This window comes from Peromyscus leucopus, chromosome 1 (assembly GCF_004664715.2).
Source record: "Peromyscus leucopus breed LL Stock chromosome 1, UCI_PerLeu_2.1, whole genome shotgun sequence".
Taxonomy (NCBI): Eukaryota; Metazoa; Chordata; class Mammalia; order Rodentia; family Cricetidae; genus Peromyscus; species Peromyscus leucopus.
The window spans coordinates 82,164,539-82,182,876 of NC_051063.1; the positions used below are offsets into that span (position 1 = coordinate 82,164,539).

At 45.8% G+C, this 18,338-nt stretch overlaps 1 protein-coding gene across 2 annotated transcripts in view; it reads right to left on the reverse strand.

Moving 5' to 3' along the window:
- Positions 1–18,338, reverse strand: part of Prkcb (protein kinase C beta) — a 333,907-nt gene that overhangs the window by 55,831 nt on the left and 259,738 nt on the right. For both annotated transcript variants that reach the window (XM_028867864.1, XM_028867863.2), the window contains exon 10: positions 8,992–9,165. In XM_028867864.1, coding sequence (XP_028723697.1) covers positions 8,992–9,165 — 174 coding nt within the window. The remainder of the gene's footprint in view (positions 1–8,991; positions 9,166–18,338) is intronic.

Genomic DNA, 18,338 nt, shown 5'->3' on the forward strand with positions numbered 1-18,338 from the left:
CATGGAGCCAGGGCATTCGAAGAGACAATCTTCCCAATATCACTGAAATAGAGTGTGGCCTGATGCCTGTGTGGTGGTGAGGGGGACTTCGGCCATTTTCTCTGTGATTATGGTATATATGTGTGAGATGCATGTGCACATGTGCCCATGTTTGTGTATGCAGAGTCTAGAGGATGACATTAGATGGCCTGTTTTATCACTCCACCTTATTTCTTCGAGATAGGGTCCCACTGCCCTGCAGCTGGCAGCCAGCAAGCTCTGGTCATCCTCCTGTCTCCCCACACACATACACAGCACTAGGGTTACAGGTGCATGAGGCCATTCCCAGCTGTTTATATAGGAGTTGGGATCCAAATTCAGTTCCCTGTGTTTGTGGAACAAGCACTGTTATCCACTAGGCCATCTCCCCAGGTCCCTTGCCACTTTTAATGAGACCTTGGAGAGAACACCAACCATGTGGGAAGCTCTTGTGCCATGTTCTAAGATGAATTGTGGGAAGTTGTCTATGTAATGATTTTTAATGATTTTTTTTTCAAGGCTGGTCCATGAATTCAATGTGTCTGTAAGCTGCTCCCTTTATCACACACAGCCATCTGCTTCTCTCCAGAGAAGCCACAAAACACTGTGATTTTTGTGCTCTGGCTTTGGCATCAGCCAGTCCCGATTCACACCCTAGTTACACAGGATACTTGCTCTGAGACCTTAGGTTGGTTATTCGTACTCTCTGTCTTCTGAAATGGAGTACAGTCATAGCAGCTTCTCCTCCATATGGGATGTTTCCATGTCCAACAATGTGTGCCAAGTCTGTGCATTCACAGACCTTCATTGAGGTGAGTGTGTGGTCAAGGAGATGTGTCCACACTCTACTCTTGCTGTGGGATGTCTTTCTCTATACTATGAATATGTGTTGCTCAGATTGGTTGATAAATAAAGCTGTATGGCCAATGGTGACACAGAATAAGGTTAGGTGGTACATTCGAACAGAAGAGAGAGGAAGAAAAAGGTCAAGGGAGATGCTGCAAGCTGCCACCAGGAGAAGCAAGATGTGAAAGTACCGGTAAGCCACGAAGCCATGTATCAAGACACAGAATAATAGGAATGGGTTGAATTAAGTTATAAGAGCTATTTAATAATATGGTGATATTTTATTTGTGCTGAAATGTGATTTTATTTGTATGTTAATAAATAAAGTTTGCCTGGATATCAGAGGTCAAAGCAAACCATAAGCAGAGTCAGGTGGTGGTAGCACATGCCCTTATCTGATCACATGGCAGGCAGAGTCTAGGTATGGTCAAGGATACTGCCAAGCGTGGTGACCCGAGCCTTTAATCCCAGTACCAACCATAGAGACCTGGAGGTCTATATAGACAGGCAATGATGAGGAAGTCATGTGGATGGGTTTAGAGCCAATGAGAAGGCAGAACAGAAAGGCAATAAAAAGACAAGTCAGGCAGGAAGAAACTCTCTCTGAGGGAGAAGCGATGGTGGCGAGGTGGTAAGATAAGGTAGTCATGACTCTCTGATCTCTCTGGCTATTTACTTCTATTTGGCTCTGTGTTTCTTATTTACAAAGACTGTTTAGAATTTCATCTATATAATAATGTGTCAGAGCCATAGGCCATACAGTTTGTAATTAATATTAAGCCTTTCAGTGATTACTTTATAAGCGGCTGCGGGACGGCAGGGCTGGATGAGACCAGAGAAACTTCTGATTACAAACTCTCCTTTCTCCCCTTTTTCAGCTTGAGAATCCCAGTATCAAACAAGAACTTGCTGGTCTTTTTGCTTTAGCTTCCTAATGCCCTTTCACAGACACAGAGGTTCTCAGGGCTAGGACCATCTTTCTTCCTCTGTGGACTTCATAGATCTTGGATTATCAAATGAATATGCCAATGCCACCATTGAGAAAGAGAGAACCCAACTACCTTTATCTCCACTTGCCCTAGTACTTATACTCAGTTTCCATTTCTGGTGCCTTGTCTGCCCACAAAGATCCTCTAATCATTAGAGCCCTGAATCCCTGATACCTGCCAAGTGCCCAGGAGCTCCTTGGGTACTAGCTTCCTCTCCTATGAGGCACTGAAGACTGTATCTGTGCCTGGATCTTCTTGGCCTCCTTTGGCATCTCCCACCTAACAAGAGCACCACTTAAGCCTTTCAAGTAGATACAACACTTTTTATAAGGCTCCTACTGAGTTAGTACCTAATGAGCACTTGGTTGGGCCATGAAAGAACACCTGACGCAAGCTGAACCAATCAGATTCTCTTCCCCATGATTACGAATTGGAAGGAAGCCACACTTGCCACAAGCAGTGAAAAACACAAAAATAACGAGAAAGCAGACAATCTGCCTTCAACTTGCAGATTCTGGGTTCTTCCAAGGTCAGGCACACCTGTGCCTTTGTTTCTCTCCCATAACATCTTACCTAGAGTTAGCAATTTGTGTTTGTTTGTGCATGAGGTAGGTAAGTGCGTGATAGAAGTGTTCTATTTCTTATAACCCAGTCATCTTTGACCAAGACCTTTGCCAGAACCTTCTTCAGCATTGCCCTAACGTCCTACCACACCCTTGGACATTACTGCTAAACCAGATATGGCCTGAATCATCATTGCTCCTTGGATGCTCTTGGGAGTTCAAAGGGCATGTCACCAGAATACATTCTATAAGTGGAGACCATCCCCATCTCCATCTCTGCCCTCCTTTGTATTCTGGGTTGATGCTTCTCCCAGCATGCCTTGCAGCTGAGTTATTGCTGGGCCATGGCAGCAAATTTGGGGAGGAAGTAACTTCTGTCCTTCAATGACTCATGAAATCTAATTCTATTTAAAAAAAAAAAAGAGGTGCATATGTTCAATTGAAAAGAAAACAGTTAAAATAGATGTTTTGCTGAAGAAACTTAACTGCCTGTGCCCACTGGCAGTTGGGAAATTACATGAATGTGCCTGGCTGACAATTGTCCCTGAGAAAAATTGCAAAAACATTGCAGGAAATGAAATCATTTTGTACCTGTGTGGCAAGGGGCCCCAGCCCAGCTCTAACCATGGAACCAGCTTCCACTCAGTGACTGTTAGATTCGGTCAACTGTCTCTTTTAATCCCCATGTAATGGGCTCCCTTTATGAGATGATGAAACCCATATTCAGAGCTGTTAGTGCCTTTCTAGGAGTCCTGTGGCCGGTAATCACAGGTCCATATTCATCTCCCTGGGGAATGCGTGCTTTGCCCTGTGTGTTTCTCACGGGAGCTCGATTTGCCCGAGACTGGCTCATCTAATGAGCAATTCTCTAAAGCTTAACTCTCTCCCAAAAACTTCTGCATCTATTTTGCCATCTTGTGGCAATTTTAAAAAAATATAAGAGGCTAAGGAGATGGCTCACAGGTTCTTACCTATAAGTGCCCTTGCATTTGCTGTGTTAACATGAGGACCCGAGTTCTAATCCCCTGCACTCATGTAAAAACTCGGGTGTGGCAGCATGCACCTGCAACCCCAACTCTGTGAGGGGTCGATATATTGCAATCACTGGATCATGCTGCCCTTGTCTCGGGGTAATAAGGGACAGAGCAGACCACATGTCGAACTCCTCTGGACTGTGTGTGTGGGTATGCATGCCTGTATACACATGTGTGAATATAACACACACCCACATCAAATTTCAATTCCTTTTTTATAGACACTTCTGAAATAGTGGGAACTCAAGGAGAAAACAGTTGCCTACAAACCCTTCCCTGAATCTAATCAATATTTTGATTTGGCCATGCCTACTTCTGATTATTTTCCATGTGCATATTTAGGCTGAACACATTTAGAATACATCAAAGGAAATTTAATATTCTATATTTTCCACTTGTGGAAAATGCCATGCCTATTTTTGAAAGGTTTGAAAATACAGCATAAGGGTACTTCTGACAGAGTTTTGCTTTTCCAAACAACTTTTAAAATAGTGAGCTTTGTGTCATTTCAAGAATGGCAAAAAACTATCCTGGGTATTAGTGGATGCATTTCACATTCATCTGTTTTGACCACTTTACAGATTTTTTTTTTTTTAATTTCTATCACGGACCTTTAATTTTCAAAATTCTACACCTCTAGCCAAAAAGGAAAAAAAAAAAAAATCAAGTTTGCAGTATGCTACAATAGATTTGCCGTCCTTTTCAAGATAGCTGATTCATAAAGGAATTCTGGGTCACAAAATACAACATGACAATCCACTCAGGCTCAGCTGGCCCTCTGGCTGCTCCTCGGACACAGGGAGTGTGCTCCTGCCTGGGGCTTTCACACACACTCTTCTTGCTTCTTGCCTCTGCTTTGCCCTCAGAGAACCCTGCCAGCTCGGTCTCTGCTCAAATGTGAGCCTTACCACCAAGGCTCTCCTTGCTGATCCCATCAAAAAATGTGATCTCACGGCACCCATCCACCTGACTCGAGCCCCTCCACTCTGTCTCGGTTTTCACTTTCCTGTCTCCCTGGTCGAATGGGAACCCCAACAGAATGGGGACTGGACCTTTTGTCACTAGGTGTCCTTCATGGTGACAGTACAGGCCCTTGAGACAATGGGTTCAACAGATATGTATGTATTGAAACAGTTGGGGACAGGAACCCTCCACACACCAGCCACATGCTCTGACTTTCAGGGATGCTGCCTGCTCCAACCCTACTGCCCACCCCCAGGATCCCTCCAAGGCCAGGGCACCACAGTGCCAGCATATGAATTGTGCTGGATGACCACCCCTAGGGGACCTCCCCAGAAACTTTTCTAAGCCACAACAACGGCCCTTATGCTCCCTACATTTAGTCACCCCCTCGGAGAAAATCCTAATGAAGTGTTACAGAATCCATGTAGTGTGGGGGTGACACTTCACAGTAGAAAGACTACTGAACAGGACGTTAGGAAACTCTGCCTCCTGTTCTGGGGTTCCCATTTGTCGATTATGTAACCTGAGTCACTTTATTTTTCTTTGGGCAGACAATTTCTGCCCAAAGGTCAATTTCCTTTGGGCAGAAAGACAGACAATTGTTGTGAAGCGTGGACACAACCAAAGAGGAAATGTTTTGTGAGTCATAAGCAGCGATGTGGAATTCAGGCATGGCAGCAGGGGGGGGGGGGCGGCGGCAGCAAAGCCTTCCAGACCTGGGGTTCTGGAGTCTTCTAGAATAAATCCAGGCTCCACGACTAATTCGTTGTGTGAAATCACACAAGTTCCTTAACTTGTCTGACTGTCATCGTTCTCATTTGTAATGCAACCTGCCAACAGAGGGGCTGGAAGACACAGACTAGGGTACTTGCCACTGCTCACTGCTGCTTTGGGTCTTGTTGGTAACATGGTTCCTGTGGTGGTTTGAGGGAGACATGTCCCCCATAGGCTTCGTCCCCAGTTGGTGGCACTGTTTGGGGAGGCTTAGGTGACACAGCCTTGCTGGAAGAAGTGCATCACTGGGGGTGGGATTTAAGGTTTGAAAGCATCATCAGTTCCAGTTTGTTCTCCCACTTCATGCCTGTGGTTGAGATACGAGCTCGGCTTCTTGTTCCAGCTACCATGCCTGCCCCTGGCTGCCATGCTCCCCCACCGTGATGGGCTCTTATCCCTCTGGAGCCATGAGACACAATAACCCCCTCCTTCTCTAAGCTGTCTTCGTCAAGGTGCTCTACCACATCAACAGCAAACTAAACTAACGCAGTCACTGGTAAGGTCACTGGGTAGCATCTCCTAATGGTGCGGCTCAGCTCGAGTAGGATGAATTGGGGGCTTAGTGCTGTGTCCATAGAAAAGTGCTCTGGGTCCTTGATCCTTATGCTTCCAGCTGTGGACAGCCCCTATTGGAACCTCTGGGTGTGGCTGAGAGGAAACATCTCTGAAGATTCACACATGCTAAATGTTCCAACAGAAAATCAGTTTCACCCCAGAGATGGGAAAACCGAGGGGGTGGAAACCTGAGGTTTTACAAAGCAGGTCGGAGGTGACAGACAGGCTGGGATAGAGCTCAGGCCCAGATGGAGACATCTGTGTGCTAGGGATTCCAAGCAAGGATTGTCAGGTAGAATGATAGCCAGGTCAACCGCATTCCAAAGACCTCCTTGTGTACAAGTGTATTAGTATTACTGCTACTGTGCCTGGGTTTAAATCCTGGCCCTGACATGGCCTAGCTGTATGGCCTCAGTTTCCTTGTCCTGTGAAATGGTTATAATAGGATCCATCTAAGAGTTGCCAAGGAGCTTAAATTTGCAACTCCCATGCCACACATAGAGTGGGTATTATTATATTTATTTTATGCAAAATTAAAATACATGTACTTAGCTTCAAAAATAAGAAAATGGGACTGGAGAGATGGCTCAGCAGTTAAAAGTACTTTCTGCTCTTCCAGAAGACCCAGGTCCATTTCCCAGCACCCATCTTTGGGGGACTCATAACTGTCTGTATCTCTAGCTCCAGGCACTTTGATACGCTCTTCTGGTTTCCACAATTGCCCCCACACACTTGGTTTACACACACACACACACACACACACACACACACACACACACACCACACACACACAAATTTTTTAAAGTCAGGCTGGATATGATGACACATGCCTTTAATCCCAGCACTCAGGAGGTAGAGACAGAAGGATATCTTTTCATTTGAGTCCAGACTGATTTACATAGAGAGTTCCAGGACAGATAAGACTACATAGAAGACCCTCTCTAAAAACAAAAAAAAAAAAAGAAAAGAAAAAGAAAAATAATAAATCTTTTTTAAATGAAGAAAATAACACAAGTTGGGGCAATTTATACAATGTGAAGATGCACAGGACACAGGTGAGGTGGCTGGGTGTCTGTCTGAACATGACTGAGAAGGCTGGATGTCTGCTGCTCTCTCAGCTGGCTTCACCAGGCTTTTTTTCTTAGAACAAATAGATTTCTTCAAGCATTCCCCCTCCATTCCCCCCAAAACCAAACAGCCCCTAGATGGATTAACTATTTCATCTTACTGTCAACTGGTGAGAAGCTGCCCGTTGCATCCCTTGGCTTTCTGGAGTGGGAGACTGCCTGGAAGGAGACCTAGAACCTCTCCCCAAGCAGAACAATAGTCCACTGACTCTCACAGTTCTCAGTCCTTTCTCCCTGGCATATGACAACTCTTGGAGGCAAAGCTAGTACTTGGTACTATTGCCACATGGATGTAACTCCTGGAATATAATGCCAGAAAACTGAAATACAGATTGGGAGGAGGTCACATGTCATCAAAAATACATACATACATACATACATAAATACATAAATAAATAACCGTAAATCCACTCCATATTGCCATTTTCAAAACAGTTCGTTACTGATGAAGATGCTCTCCTTTAATGAGTATTAGTCACACATGACTCATTTCTCCCCATCTCAACACACCCAACTGAAGCAGCAACCGTCACTCCAAGTTTGCTACTGGCCTGTTTACCCGGCAGTCTGTCATTCACACACTGATGTCCATGAGTCAGTTTGGGAACCAGTCATGGAAAAGGGGGAGGGGAGCCTCAAGGTTTATGTCCTGACTCGGCTAACACGTGGACCTCCTCTGTCCTGAATTGCCCAAAGTAACATTAGAGATGCTTGACTTCTTTTGTAACCGATCTTTGCCAAGTACCCATACAATATAAATTATCATTCACTTAGTTTTATTTACAGTGACTCTCACTTTCCCTTAAAAGTTTACTTTAAAAGCAAGCTTCAGTCCTCCTTAGAGCATAGTTAGGAACCAATTCATTATCCTGAGGCTTAAAAAAGGGAAGAAATGAAGCATCAATTCTGTCTTTTCTGTCTGAACCAGATCACCAGGGAACAAGTGAGGGGAAGCCGCTCTTTGTAAAAGCATTGCAGCTAGCGAGTGCAGAACAGACCTTCCCTTCTGATGATTTCCAATGAGCGGGTGGACTTGGTGCTGAGCATCAGTCAGGCCAGCATCACCACAACCCTTGAGCGTTATCTGCCTTTGGTGACAGACTGCATCCAGAACCTGGGCTCACCTACAGTCTGACAAAGGGATAGAAGCTGAGTCTGACCGAGCCTCTGGACTCAGCTACCAATTTGCAGAAAACACAAGGGAGACAGAAGCATGCAGAGGTGATGTGAGGCTTCACTAAGCAAATCCAAGACCGAAAACAGTACAGACCAAATAGCCCAGAATTGGGGGCTCACTAGATCAGCAGCAAAAGGTATACCAAATTAGATGCAGAATACAAGAACATCCATCCCATTTCACCTAGAGGGTGAGATTTAAAGCCAGTGTGTAGGTTGAAAGCTGGTGGCAGGGGGACGGGGTGGGGGGTCCAAAAGAATCCTACAGAATCCCTGGAAGCATCTTCAAGTCTCAAGGCCATTGGCCTTTCACAGAACCACATCTGCAGGAATAAACTCTTAATTTGCACTTGTGCTCTGGCCTCTTCTCCTGGGAAAGGGAGGTCAACATCTAACAGGCCCAGTGAAGGTCAGGACCCACTGAAGTGACATCTTGCTCCTTCAGGAGCAGCAGCTGGGAATGCATGAATGTTCCCAACTCATCCTGGCAGCCATGTTCTGAGCTCACCAGCCCTTTTGCACAACCCCGTGCCCAGCCTCAGAGGCCTTCTTAGGGCTGTGCTCTCAGGAAATCCTTCCCTGTAAAGGCCCCTAGCAAAGGCCTCAGACAACCTGCAGAGATGTACGCATGCTCCTCCAAAGAATGGGGAGGACTGACTGTAACTATCTAGGTACACATTATAAACCTTGCTGAGTCCCTGTCCCCAAGTTACCCCTTAACGTTAGAAAAGGCTTGACTTGTCTGGTTATAAAACTATTTGTCTGGGGGACAGCATTCAGTGGCAACCTTTGGAATTGTCAGCTGACTTCTGTGGGGCCAGCATCCTTCAGCTCCCAGCAGGAAAACTGCTCAGGCACTACCAAAGGCCCAGTATCTCCTTGGGATGGCTACTGTAAAGATATCACTACTGGCCAAAGTGACTTCCCAGAGCACTGGACCAGTTACCATGGTCTGGAAGCAGGAATGGAGCTGAGTCAGGAATGGTGGCTTCCCAGGCAAGGCCAGCACCCGCTTCTCCACCATTGTGCACTCCACATCGTCATCCTGGATCACTACGTCTTTCTTCAGGATCTTCACAGCATAGAGCTCATCTGTACCCTTCCGCTCTGAGAGCATGACCTGGGGGAAGACAGTAAGTGTATCAGCACCATTAGAAGAGGCCTGAGGGACAACTGTGGGTACCCAGAATCCATGCAAACCCATCCCAGCTTTGGACAGACATGTTGTGTTAACCTGGAGACAATGAATAACACTTTGTAGCCACTTCACACTTTGAATGTCTAAGTCCTATCAACAGAAGATGATTCTAGGAAAGATGAGTGTGTATTGAACCCTTTGGGACATCCATAAATAACAATGCCAGTCAACATGGCTAGAATGATAATCACCCCTTAGAAGCAAGTTTCACTGTCTGTTTTATTCACTGATGTAACTCTAAATCTTCAAAAGCACCAGACATGTATTAGATAATCAGTAAATACCAAAAATACAAAAAATCAATTGAGGTGATATGCCATGCTTTGTTGATACTTATGGGAGGCCTGTCCCTTTCTAAACAGAAACAGAGGAGGAATAGATTGGGAGGGGGAGGTAGGAGGAGGAAATGGGAGTAGAAGAGGGAGGGGAAACTGCAGTTGGGATGATGGATGGATGGATGGATGGATGGATGGATGGATGGGTGGAAGGACAGATAGATAAACCTGGGTTTGAGACACCTACTCCTTTATTCCTTCAGTGTGTCCTGTTCTGTAAGAGCCTGCTGGGCATGCAGCAAGAATCTAGCAGGCACATTCCTTGACCCTGAACTCAGGGAGGAAAAGAGACCAGACAACTAATTATAGGAATAGTCAATTCAGTTTTAACAGCCTTGCCTGCTGTCCTGAGGCTTCTTCCTCCAAGCTGTGGTCATAAGCAGGGTCAGCAAAGCAGGTGGCGCATGGACACAATGCTATTTTATTATGTTATTATTATCCTCAGTCTTGACTGAGTCAGAGGGACGATGGCTAGTGCATGCTATCCTCGAGGAGACTCTCGGGAAGCAAAGGCTTGGACCACATTCAAAGGAGACCTACTCTGCCTGGGAAGGCCTCCCCGAGGAAGAAGTGATCTGATTGGCATATTTGCTAAATGTACTGTGTTATCTGTTTTGTAAACAACATTCATCAGCACCATATTTTTGAGTACTTATCAATGTATCAAGCATTTATTTGTTCTCACGTGTTATTTCTCATTTGCTTCCCATACGATTCTTGGAAGCAGACACTGCCATGAACCTTCTAAGAAACTGGGGCGTAGAAGGCTAAGAGCCTGCCAGAGTACCACTCAGAGCAAGGACGTGATTTGAACTCAGGTTCACACGGCCAGAGCTCCTGTCTTCATTCTTTTATTATTACGTGTATCGTGTGCAGGTGCTCATACGGCATGGAACACATGTGAGGTTGGACAGTGACTCTCAGGAGTTGATTTTTCCTTCTTCCTGGGGTCCAGGCATCAAGCTCACTTTATCAGGTTTGCACAGTGAATGATTTACCCATGGAGCTGTCTCCCTGACCCCAAGTTCCTATCTTGAAATGCTTCACTTGAGCCTCAGAAGAAGCCTCAAAGAAGTTAGGAGATTAAGACTAAATCTCCTGACACAGGTGAACCTCTTGTTCAACAGAGACTTGAGGCTAAATGGACTAGGGATGGACACCCAGGAGCTCACAGGTATGTCAGTATGCCCGCTCAGCCCCCGTCCTAACAGAAAAAGGTCCAACCAAACTCGGCTACGGAAGCTTCCACAGTCCTGCATCCACACACTAAAACTCTCAGGCAGAGCTCAACAGCTTTCCTGAGCTAACCCAGCCTCTTGCTTCTCCTGCCTTCTCTCACCTACCAGTCAGTGGTGCCCGTGGGCACTGCAGATGTGGGGCCATGTACGATGCTTTCGGAAGAAGACTTCTGGCAGACAGTTCTACTACAGCAGGCCTGATCTCGGCGGATGTTACCTTTGTGACACTGTCCGAGCCCTCAAAAGAGCTCCTGGCTCAGGTAGCAATCCAGCTACAGGGTCAGGATGTGACTTCAGTGTACTTCCTTCTCCCCCCCCCCAAACCCCCGTTCTTCACACGCTTCTCAAGCTCCCAGCCCTTGCCAAGGCAGGGAGGAGGACCGAAGAAAACTCATGTCCCAAAGCAGAGAATCAGAAGAAGGTGGGGTTTTCTGCTCTCTGGTTGCAGAGAAAGCTGGGATGGAAGAGTATGGAAGAGTACAGGGAGCAGTGAGGTGGTCTGGATTGGATGAAAGTGAGGAGAAGGACTAGAGACGGGAGGAGAGCCTGCACCTGAGAGGCTAAAATGTCCTGTCACACCCAGACCTTCACTCACAGTCTCCAGGACCCTCCTGTCTGTCCTTAGTGGAGGAGCAGGAAGTGACAGCATTCAGGACCATGGGATGATGATACAATGGAGCCACCTCACCTGCCCTAATGTGCCTTTTCCACATTCTTCTTAATACTGGCATTTGCTAACTGTTCTTTAGATTCTAGTCACTGCCTGCCATACCCCAGGCATTTCGGTGATGCTTACATAGGAAACAAAGACAGCAAAAGTCAAAATGCAAATAATTAGCTCGAGCTAGCAATGGCCACAGCCACATTCTCCCCCCCCCCCCCCGTGTTCCTGAAGTGAAAATAAATCTCTTATTAATTGCATCGAGCAGTTCCTGGAGCTTCCAGAAACTTTAATACCAGCACAGAGGGCGTGGGTTGTTTGCCCAGCTGTCCCTGCATCTCCAGGGTGAGGATTCCACACAGACTGAAAGGATGTGTTGAAGTAACGTTCTTATCAAATTCCAAGCCACATCTGTTCCCCAAGAATCTTCAGGGAGAGATGGGATAAATAGCAGAACTCCAGCGACAGTAAATAACATAGAGAAAAGCAGCCAAAGGACTCCCTGGTGGGAAGTTTGTGGTGGTGAACTTTGCTGCCAGATCCCCATGGTGAGGTGTGTCCAGCATCTTGGCCTCTGCCCACAGAGTGGGTAATGCTCTGCAATGATGAATGTGTGAATTTGAGAGTTAGAATGTCTGACATATATTCAAGGCTGGCCACAAAGTAGCTGTGCGACATTGGGAAATCCACTTAGCTTTTCTGAGCCTCAGTTTCCTAACCTGTCAAATGGGCATGCCAAGAAAACCTCAGCTGGTGGTCTCAGGAACCATATGGGTCAGGGTGTGGATAAAGTGTAACTTGACTCAGCACTGTTTGGCAAACGATGAACACTTAACACCCAGCACTGGACTGTCTCCTAGTGTGGGCACAGCAAAGAACAAAAAAAACCAAGGTGGCTTCAAACAACAGAAACAAACAGAACTTCAGAGTTCTGGAGACCAGCAGTCCAAACTGAAGATGTTGGCAGGGTCAGCTGCTGGGGAAGGCTAAGGAAGAATTCGCCCAGCTTCGGGTGGCGGCCAGCAAGCCTTAGCACCCCTTGGCTTATAGATACATGGATGGCTCTAATTTCCCCCTTTCTCCACACCGTGTCCCTCCCTGTTGTCCCATGTCTGTGTCCAGATGTTCTTACGAGGACACATTACATTAGGACCCACTCTGATTCGGAGCAACCTCATCTTAACTCAGAGACATCCGTGTGTCTGAGGAAGGTCGTCTTCACACATCCCAGGGTTAGAATTATGGGCTTGAGAGCAAGGACAGTGGATGGAGTTTTAAGTCTGTCATCGTTCCTGAGAAAAGCCCGAGGGATGGTTAGTCCTTGATCCAAGTTCCCATGATTGCTTCTGGCTAGCTCTGCTCCCACTCTTCTTACTCCACATACACATGACACTCCACACACACACATGACACTCCACATACACATGACACTCCACACACACATATGACACTCCACATACACACACACACACACACGCACACACACACATACACACACACACACACACACACACACACACACACACGACACTACATATACACACATGACATTCCACACAACAAAGGATGCTTGAAGACTCAAGCCAGCTCACATCACTCACTTACTTGAGAACTTCCTCCGTCTTTCTGTGGCACAGAGAATGCAGGAGCCCTCTCCTCAGGCATTCAAGCACCTGCTCTCTGACCTCCTGATGGCTGCTCACACTCCACTGTGGCCCTGGCAGGGTCCTGACTGCCTACCTTGCCTAAGCATAGAGTGCTCATGTCATGGATACCACTTCATCTCACTTCACGGACTTATCTTTTGTGTGTCTATGTGGGCACATGCATACACGTAGCATGTGTACATGTGTATGTGCAGGTGCATTCACCCATGAGTATACTCTGGAGGCCAGAGGCTACTTCAGGTATCTTCCCATATCTGGTCATCACCTTTTTTTTTTTTTTTTTTTTTTTTTTTCTGAGACAGCGTCTTTCACTGAACACAGAGTTCACAGTTTTGGCTAGATTTACTGGCAGCTAAGCTCTGGAGACCCAAGCTCTGGAGATCTGCCTGTGTTCACCCACCTTGACCTCCAGTGTTGAGGTTATACATGCATGCTGCTATACTTGGCTTTTATGTGGGTTCCAGGGATCAGAACTCAAGCCCTCACGCTTGTGCAGCAGGCACTTTGCCCACAGAGGTGTCTCCCCACCCCCACCCCCACCCCCACGGACTTTCCACAATGGGCACTGTACTCATCATCTGACTTAGCTATTCTCTTTGTGGGGTCAGCTACGTTGCCATTGCTCACATTTCTAACATGCAGCTCACGGTCAACAATGAACCAGCATTTACTCACTGAGTTAACAGATCTGAGCGAGGAAAAGCAGCCACAACTCCCTAGATCTAGGTCGCCATATCTGGTTGCTCAGAGATTCAAGTGCTTAGAAGTTGGCACTACTTAATGTTTGTATATGACTCCAGTCAACCCACATTTCCCAAAGAACTTGAGAGAGTATTCAAGATCAAATAACATAAATGAGTGAATTGTGTGGCCCATAGACTATACCTCAACACAGATGGTTAAGATGATTATACACTATACAGCCGTACTTATGTCTGTGCATTTGTGTATGAGTGTGTATATATAGTAGAGGTATTTAATGCATTATTTTACCTTCTTTTTACCTTCCCACTCTCCTCTCCCCTCTTTACCTCCTTCTCCTCTTTCCTTTTTCTCTCTTTCCTAACACAACCAGCAACACACAAAATGTACGAACATTGATATTTTCTATAGGGAAAGTGGCTTTGTTTTCAGGCAGAAAAGCATGCTCTTCCTGGAACTGCAGACAATTCCTTTCTTGCACAGACCTTTGCAAAAGCTGCAGTGGACAGTGTTCTTACTATCACCCCTGTGATGGGTCAGAAGAGGAAGAGGAGAGAGCAACACAGGAAGTGGCATCAGAATCTGAGAGCTGGCTGTGCTGGCTGTTTGGGTCAACTTGACACAAGCTAGAGTTATCTGAGAGGAGGGAACCTCAACTGAAAAAATTCCCTCCATAGGAGCAACCTGCAGTCAAGCCTGTAGGACATTGTCTTCGTTAGCGATTGATGGTGGCGGACACCCCTATTGTGAGCAGAGGCACCCCTGGACTGGTAGTCTTGACTGTTATAAGAAAGCAGGCTGAGCAAGCTGTGGCAAGCAAGCCAGTAAGCAGCACCCCTCCATGGTCAGGGCATCAGTTCCTGCCTCCATGTTTCTGCTTTGAGTTCCCCAACTGGCTTCCCTCAGTGATGGAGTATGACCTGAGAATTGTAAGCTAAAATAAACCCTTTCCTGCCCAAGCTGCTTTAGGTCATGGTGTTTCATCACAGTTATAGAAACTCTTAACGAAGACACTAGCCTAATGAGTAGAGATGGAGGAGGATTTCAACCTGATGACTTCAATCGACACATATGCATCGGAAATGGATGTTGGGACTCAGGGTCCCCAAACTCTAACTTGATCACAAAGGGTGCCAATAAGATGTCTGAGCAGAAGTCTGGTGAGAAGGGCATGAGTAAGGGAGTAATTAAGTCAAAGCTCCTGTGCCTACAGTGTAGACACCAAGGGGAAACTGAGGCCTGTGCCCCACATCCCCTATGCCAAGTCCACTAAGGAACAGACTTGTTGGCAAGGTGGGGACCAAAAATAGGGAATTTCCTGATGGTCTTATTGTTCTCTGGAACTGTCTTCAGTTCAGTTCCCATCTGGCCCCTCTGAAGACTTGCAGGGGTGCATGGTCTTGTCTGAGCTTTAAGTCAATTGCTGCCTCCACCTTCTCTCATACACTCTTTAGGCTTTGCCCCACCTACTTACAAGAGATACTAAGTCTCCACACTGCACATCAGAATTCCCTGCAGGACTTTTAGGAGCTGATGATGGTTGGGCCACATTCAAGGTCAATTAAATCAGAATCTTCTAAATATTTGGGTGTTTCCTGTGTCAGGCCTGTCGCGGGGGTGGGGGGGGGATGACAGGGAGGTGAGCTGGCTGTAGTCCATCAGGATGTATGATAAAGGTCAGAATCTTCAATGTGGGCCAAACACTGTCTAGTTTCTCTCCCAAGAGCACCCAGCCACTCAGGGGCAGAATTTTGGAAAAAATCTGGGTGCATCCTGGTTCCAGGATGAAGGCTAACTTCAGCATCAGTGCCTTTACAACATGGTAGACATCTTAACAATCTCTATGACAAATAATGGAACAACAGCAGGTGGAGTATGATGATCCAGAAGCTTCTATTTAACAAGAGCTGTAAAATCACGCAGGCACAAATTCAAGCTCCTGAGTTACACATTCAAATTCTGGCCTTTCTATGTGCTGTTCTCTGTATTGTTGGGAAAGTTAGTTCAACTTCTTTGTCTCTGTTTCCTCATCTAATAAAGAGGCATAAGGGTAGATTCTCCCTGGCAAGGTCACCATGAGTCCAAACAGCATAACACATGTAAAGAACTGTATTTTACACCGAGCAAGCCATGGTTATTAAAACAAAGACACACTTATGGAGAACAAGAAGAGGGTTCAAATTCCTTCCTGGGTATAATGGCCTCTTTTCCACATCTTTCATCTATGTGAGAAAGGCAGAACATGACTTGAAAAGTCAGACTACTACAGCTGTAAAATACGCCTGGGAGGTCATGTGCAAAGCCCAGAATGAAAGGCATAGCCATGTAGAGGCAGCTGGACACAAGTCCTCTAGGGGACCCTCAAAAGATACTCTCTAGGAATCTGCATGCTTAGTCAGTAGCCTACAGAGCTGTAGATGTAACCAACCGTCTTATTAAATAAGAAACACAGAACCAATGTAAAAGAGAAAGCCAAGAGGTCAGAGCTCAGAGCTAAAATCTCACCCTTCCTCCTGCAGTGGTCTTAGCTTCTGGAAAGGAAGAGCTATTTCCCTGTGTGTAAGTCGTTTCATAGTCATTCTGCCTTCTCATTGGTTGTAAACCCAAACATGTGACTTCCTCGTCACTGTCTGTATGTACAGCCCCCCAGGTATTAAAGGCATATGTCTCCAATGCTGGCTGTATCCCTGAACACACAGAGATCTATGGGATTAAAGGCATGCGCCACCACCGCCACACTCTGTCTATGGCTCTAATAGCTCTGGCCCCCGAGCAACTTTATTTATTAACATACAATCAAAATCACATTTCAGTATAATTAGAATACCACCACACAAAGTCTTCCTGTGGAATTGGCAGATCATCTACCAATGTCTAAAATTCTAATGGAGAGCAAGGAACTATATCCCTCAATGTCCAGGCCTCTCAGATGCATGCTGTCTACTATGTAGACTTGTCAAAGTCCTCTTTCAGCCTGGATCTTAGGACTAATGGCGGAGAAAGGGACTTAAATAACCATGTCCTTTGTGATGGTCACCTTTGTCAATTTTACCTAAACTAGACTCACCTGGGAAGAGTCTCAGTGAAGGATTGTCTACATTGAGTTGGCCCATGAGCATATATGTGGGATATTGTCTTAATTGAGTTAAGTGATATATTAAGACACAGTCCCGTATGGGCAGCACCATTCCCTAGGCAGGAGTACCCGAACTGTTGAAGAACAGGGAAATACAGCTGAGCACAAGCAAGCAAGCAAGCACATACACCTGCATTGCTTCTCTTTCCTCTAGACTATGGATGTCATGTGAATAACTATCTCAAGCTTCTGCTGCTGACTTCCCTGAAGTGATGAACTGTAACCTGGAATTGGGAGTTAAAATTAACCTGTTCTCCTCCAAATTGCAACAGAAATGAAACTAGAAACTATATTCTTTATAGCCAAAGACCTAGAGTAGGAGGGAAACCTATGCCAGCCAGGAGTTCTTTCAACATGTTAAGATATGGGGGTAAGACACAGACAGTCAGTTACCCAGGATTCAGAGAGCCATGATGGAGACTCAGTGATGCACAGTTTGTGACGAGCATCACACATAGTAAGAGCTCAGGGTGCTGCTGACTTCATCAGGCTTATGAGTTCTTTATGGGTGAGACCCTCTCATTTTCAGCTTCACTCAGCATGAAGATGCCTCACATGTTCTACCTTATCCTCAAGTTTCTGAGTTCTGATCCACCAATGCCTATTCCTTTGGTTTGAGTCTTGGATAGTGTTTTCTAAGTGTATGTGCATACATATACACATGTTCAAATTATATATGATATGGTGGCCATACCAGTTAAATATGAAGTTACGTGGCTCAGGGACATCAGTGTACTTGCCTCTGGCAGCAAAGAGGAAGTTAGCAATCTAGATGTGATTCAGGGCCTTTAACAGCTTGTTTAGAGCAGGCAGCCAAACAGACTTTGCACACTGGAGGCCTGTCTCAGAGAAAAACCGAAAAGTGGTGTAATGGGAAATTGTGTGCACCAGAAGTGGGTGTAGACCTGGGTGGAACGAATCATTTCTTCCATGTGGTCTTCAAGTCTGCTCAACAAAAAGATGATAGTCACCATGCACACAGAAGGTGGGGGACGTAAGTCAGCCATTCCATGATTCTTATGCAAAGACTTCTGCAGGTGAAAAATCTCTTAGCCAGGCGTGGTGGTGCACACCTGTAATCGCAGTACTAGTGAGGTTGAAGCAGGAAGACTGCCACGAATTAAGGGTTAGCCTGGGCTATAAAAAGTGAGATGCTGTCTTGAAACAAATAAAATTTCTTTACAAAATAAAAATAAATATAAATCTTGTTAATACAGCCTGGGGATCTGTAACAGAAACGAGCTGATTTTCGTGTCAGAGGTCAAGGTGGCAGATGCGTCCAGAATTAAAACTTCTTATTTCTTTATTACTTTTATTGTGTGTGCATGTTCATATGTGTGCAGATACACATGAACA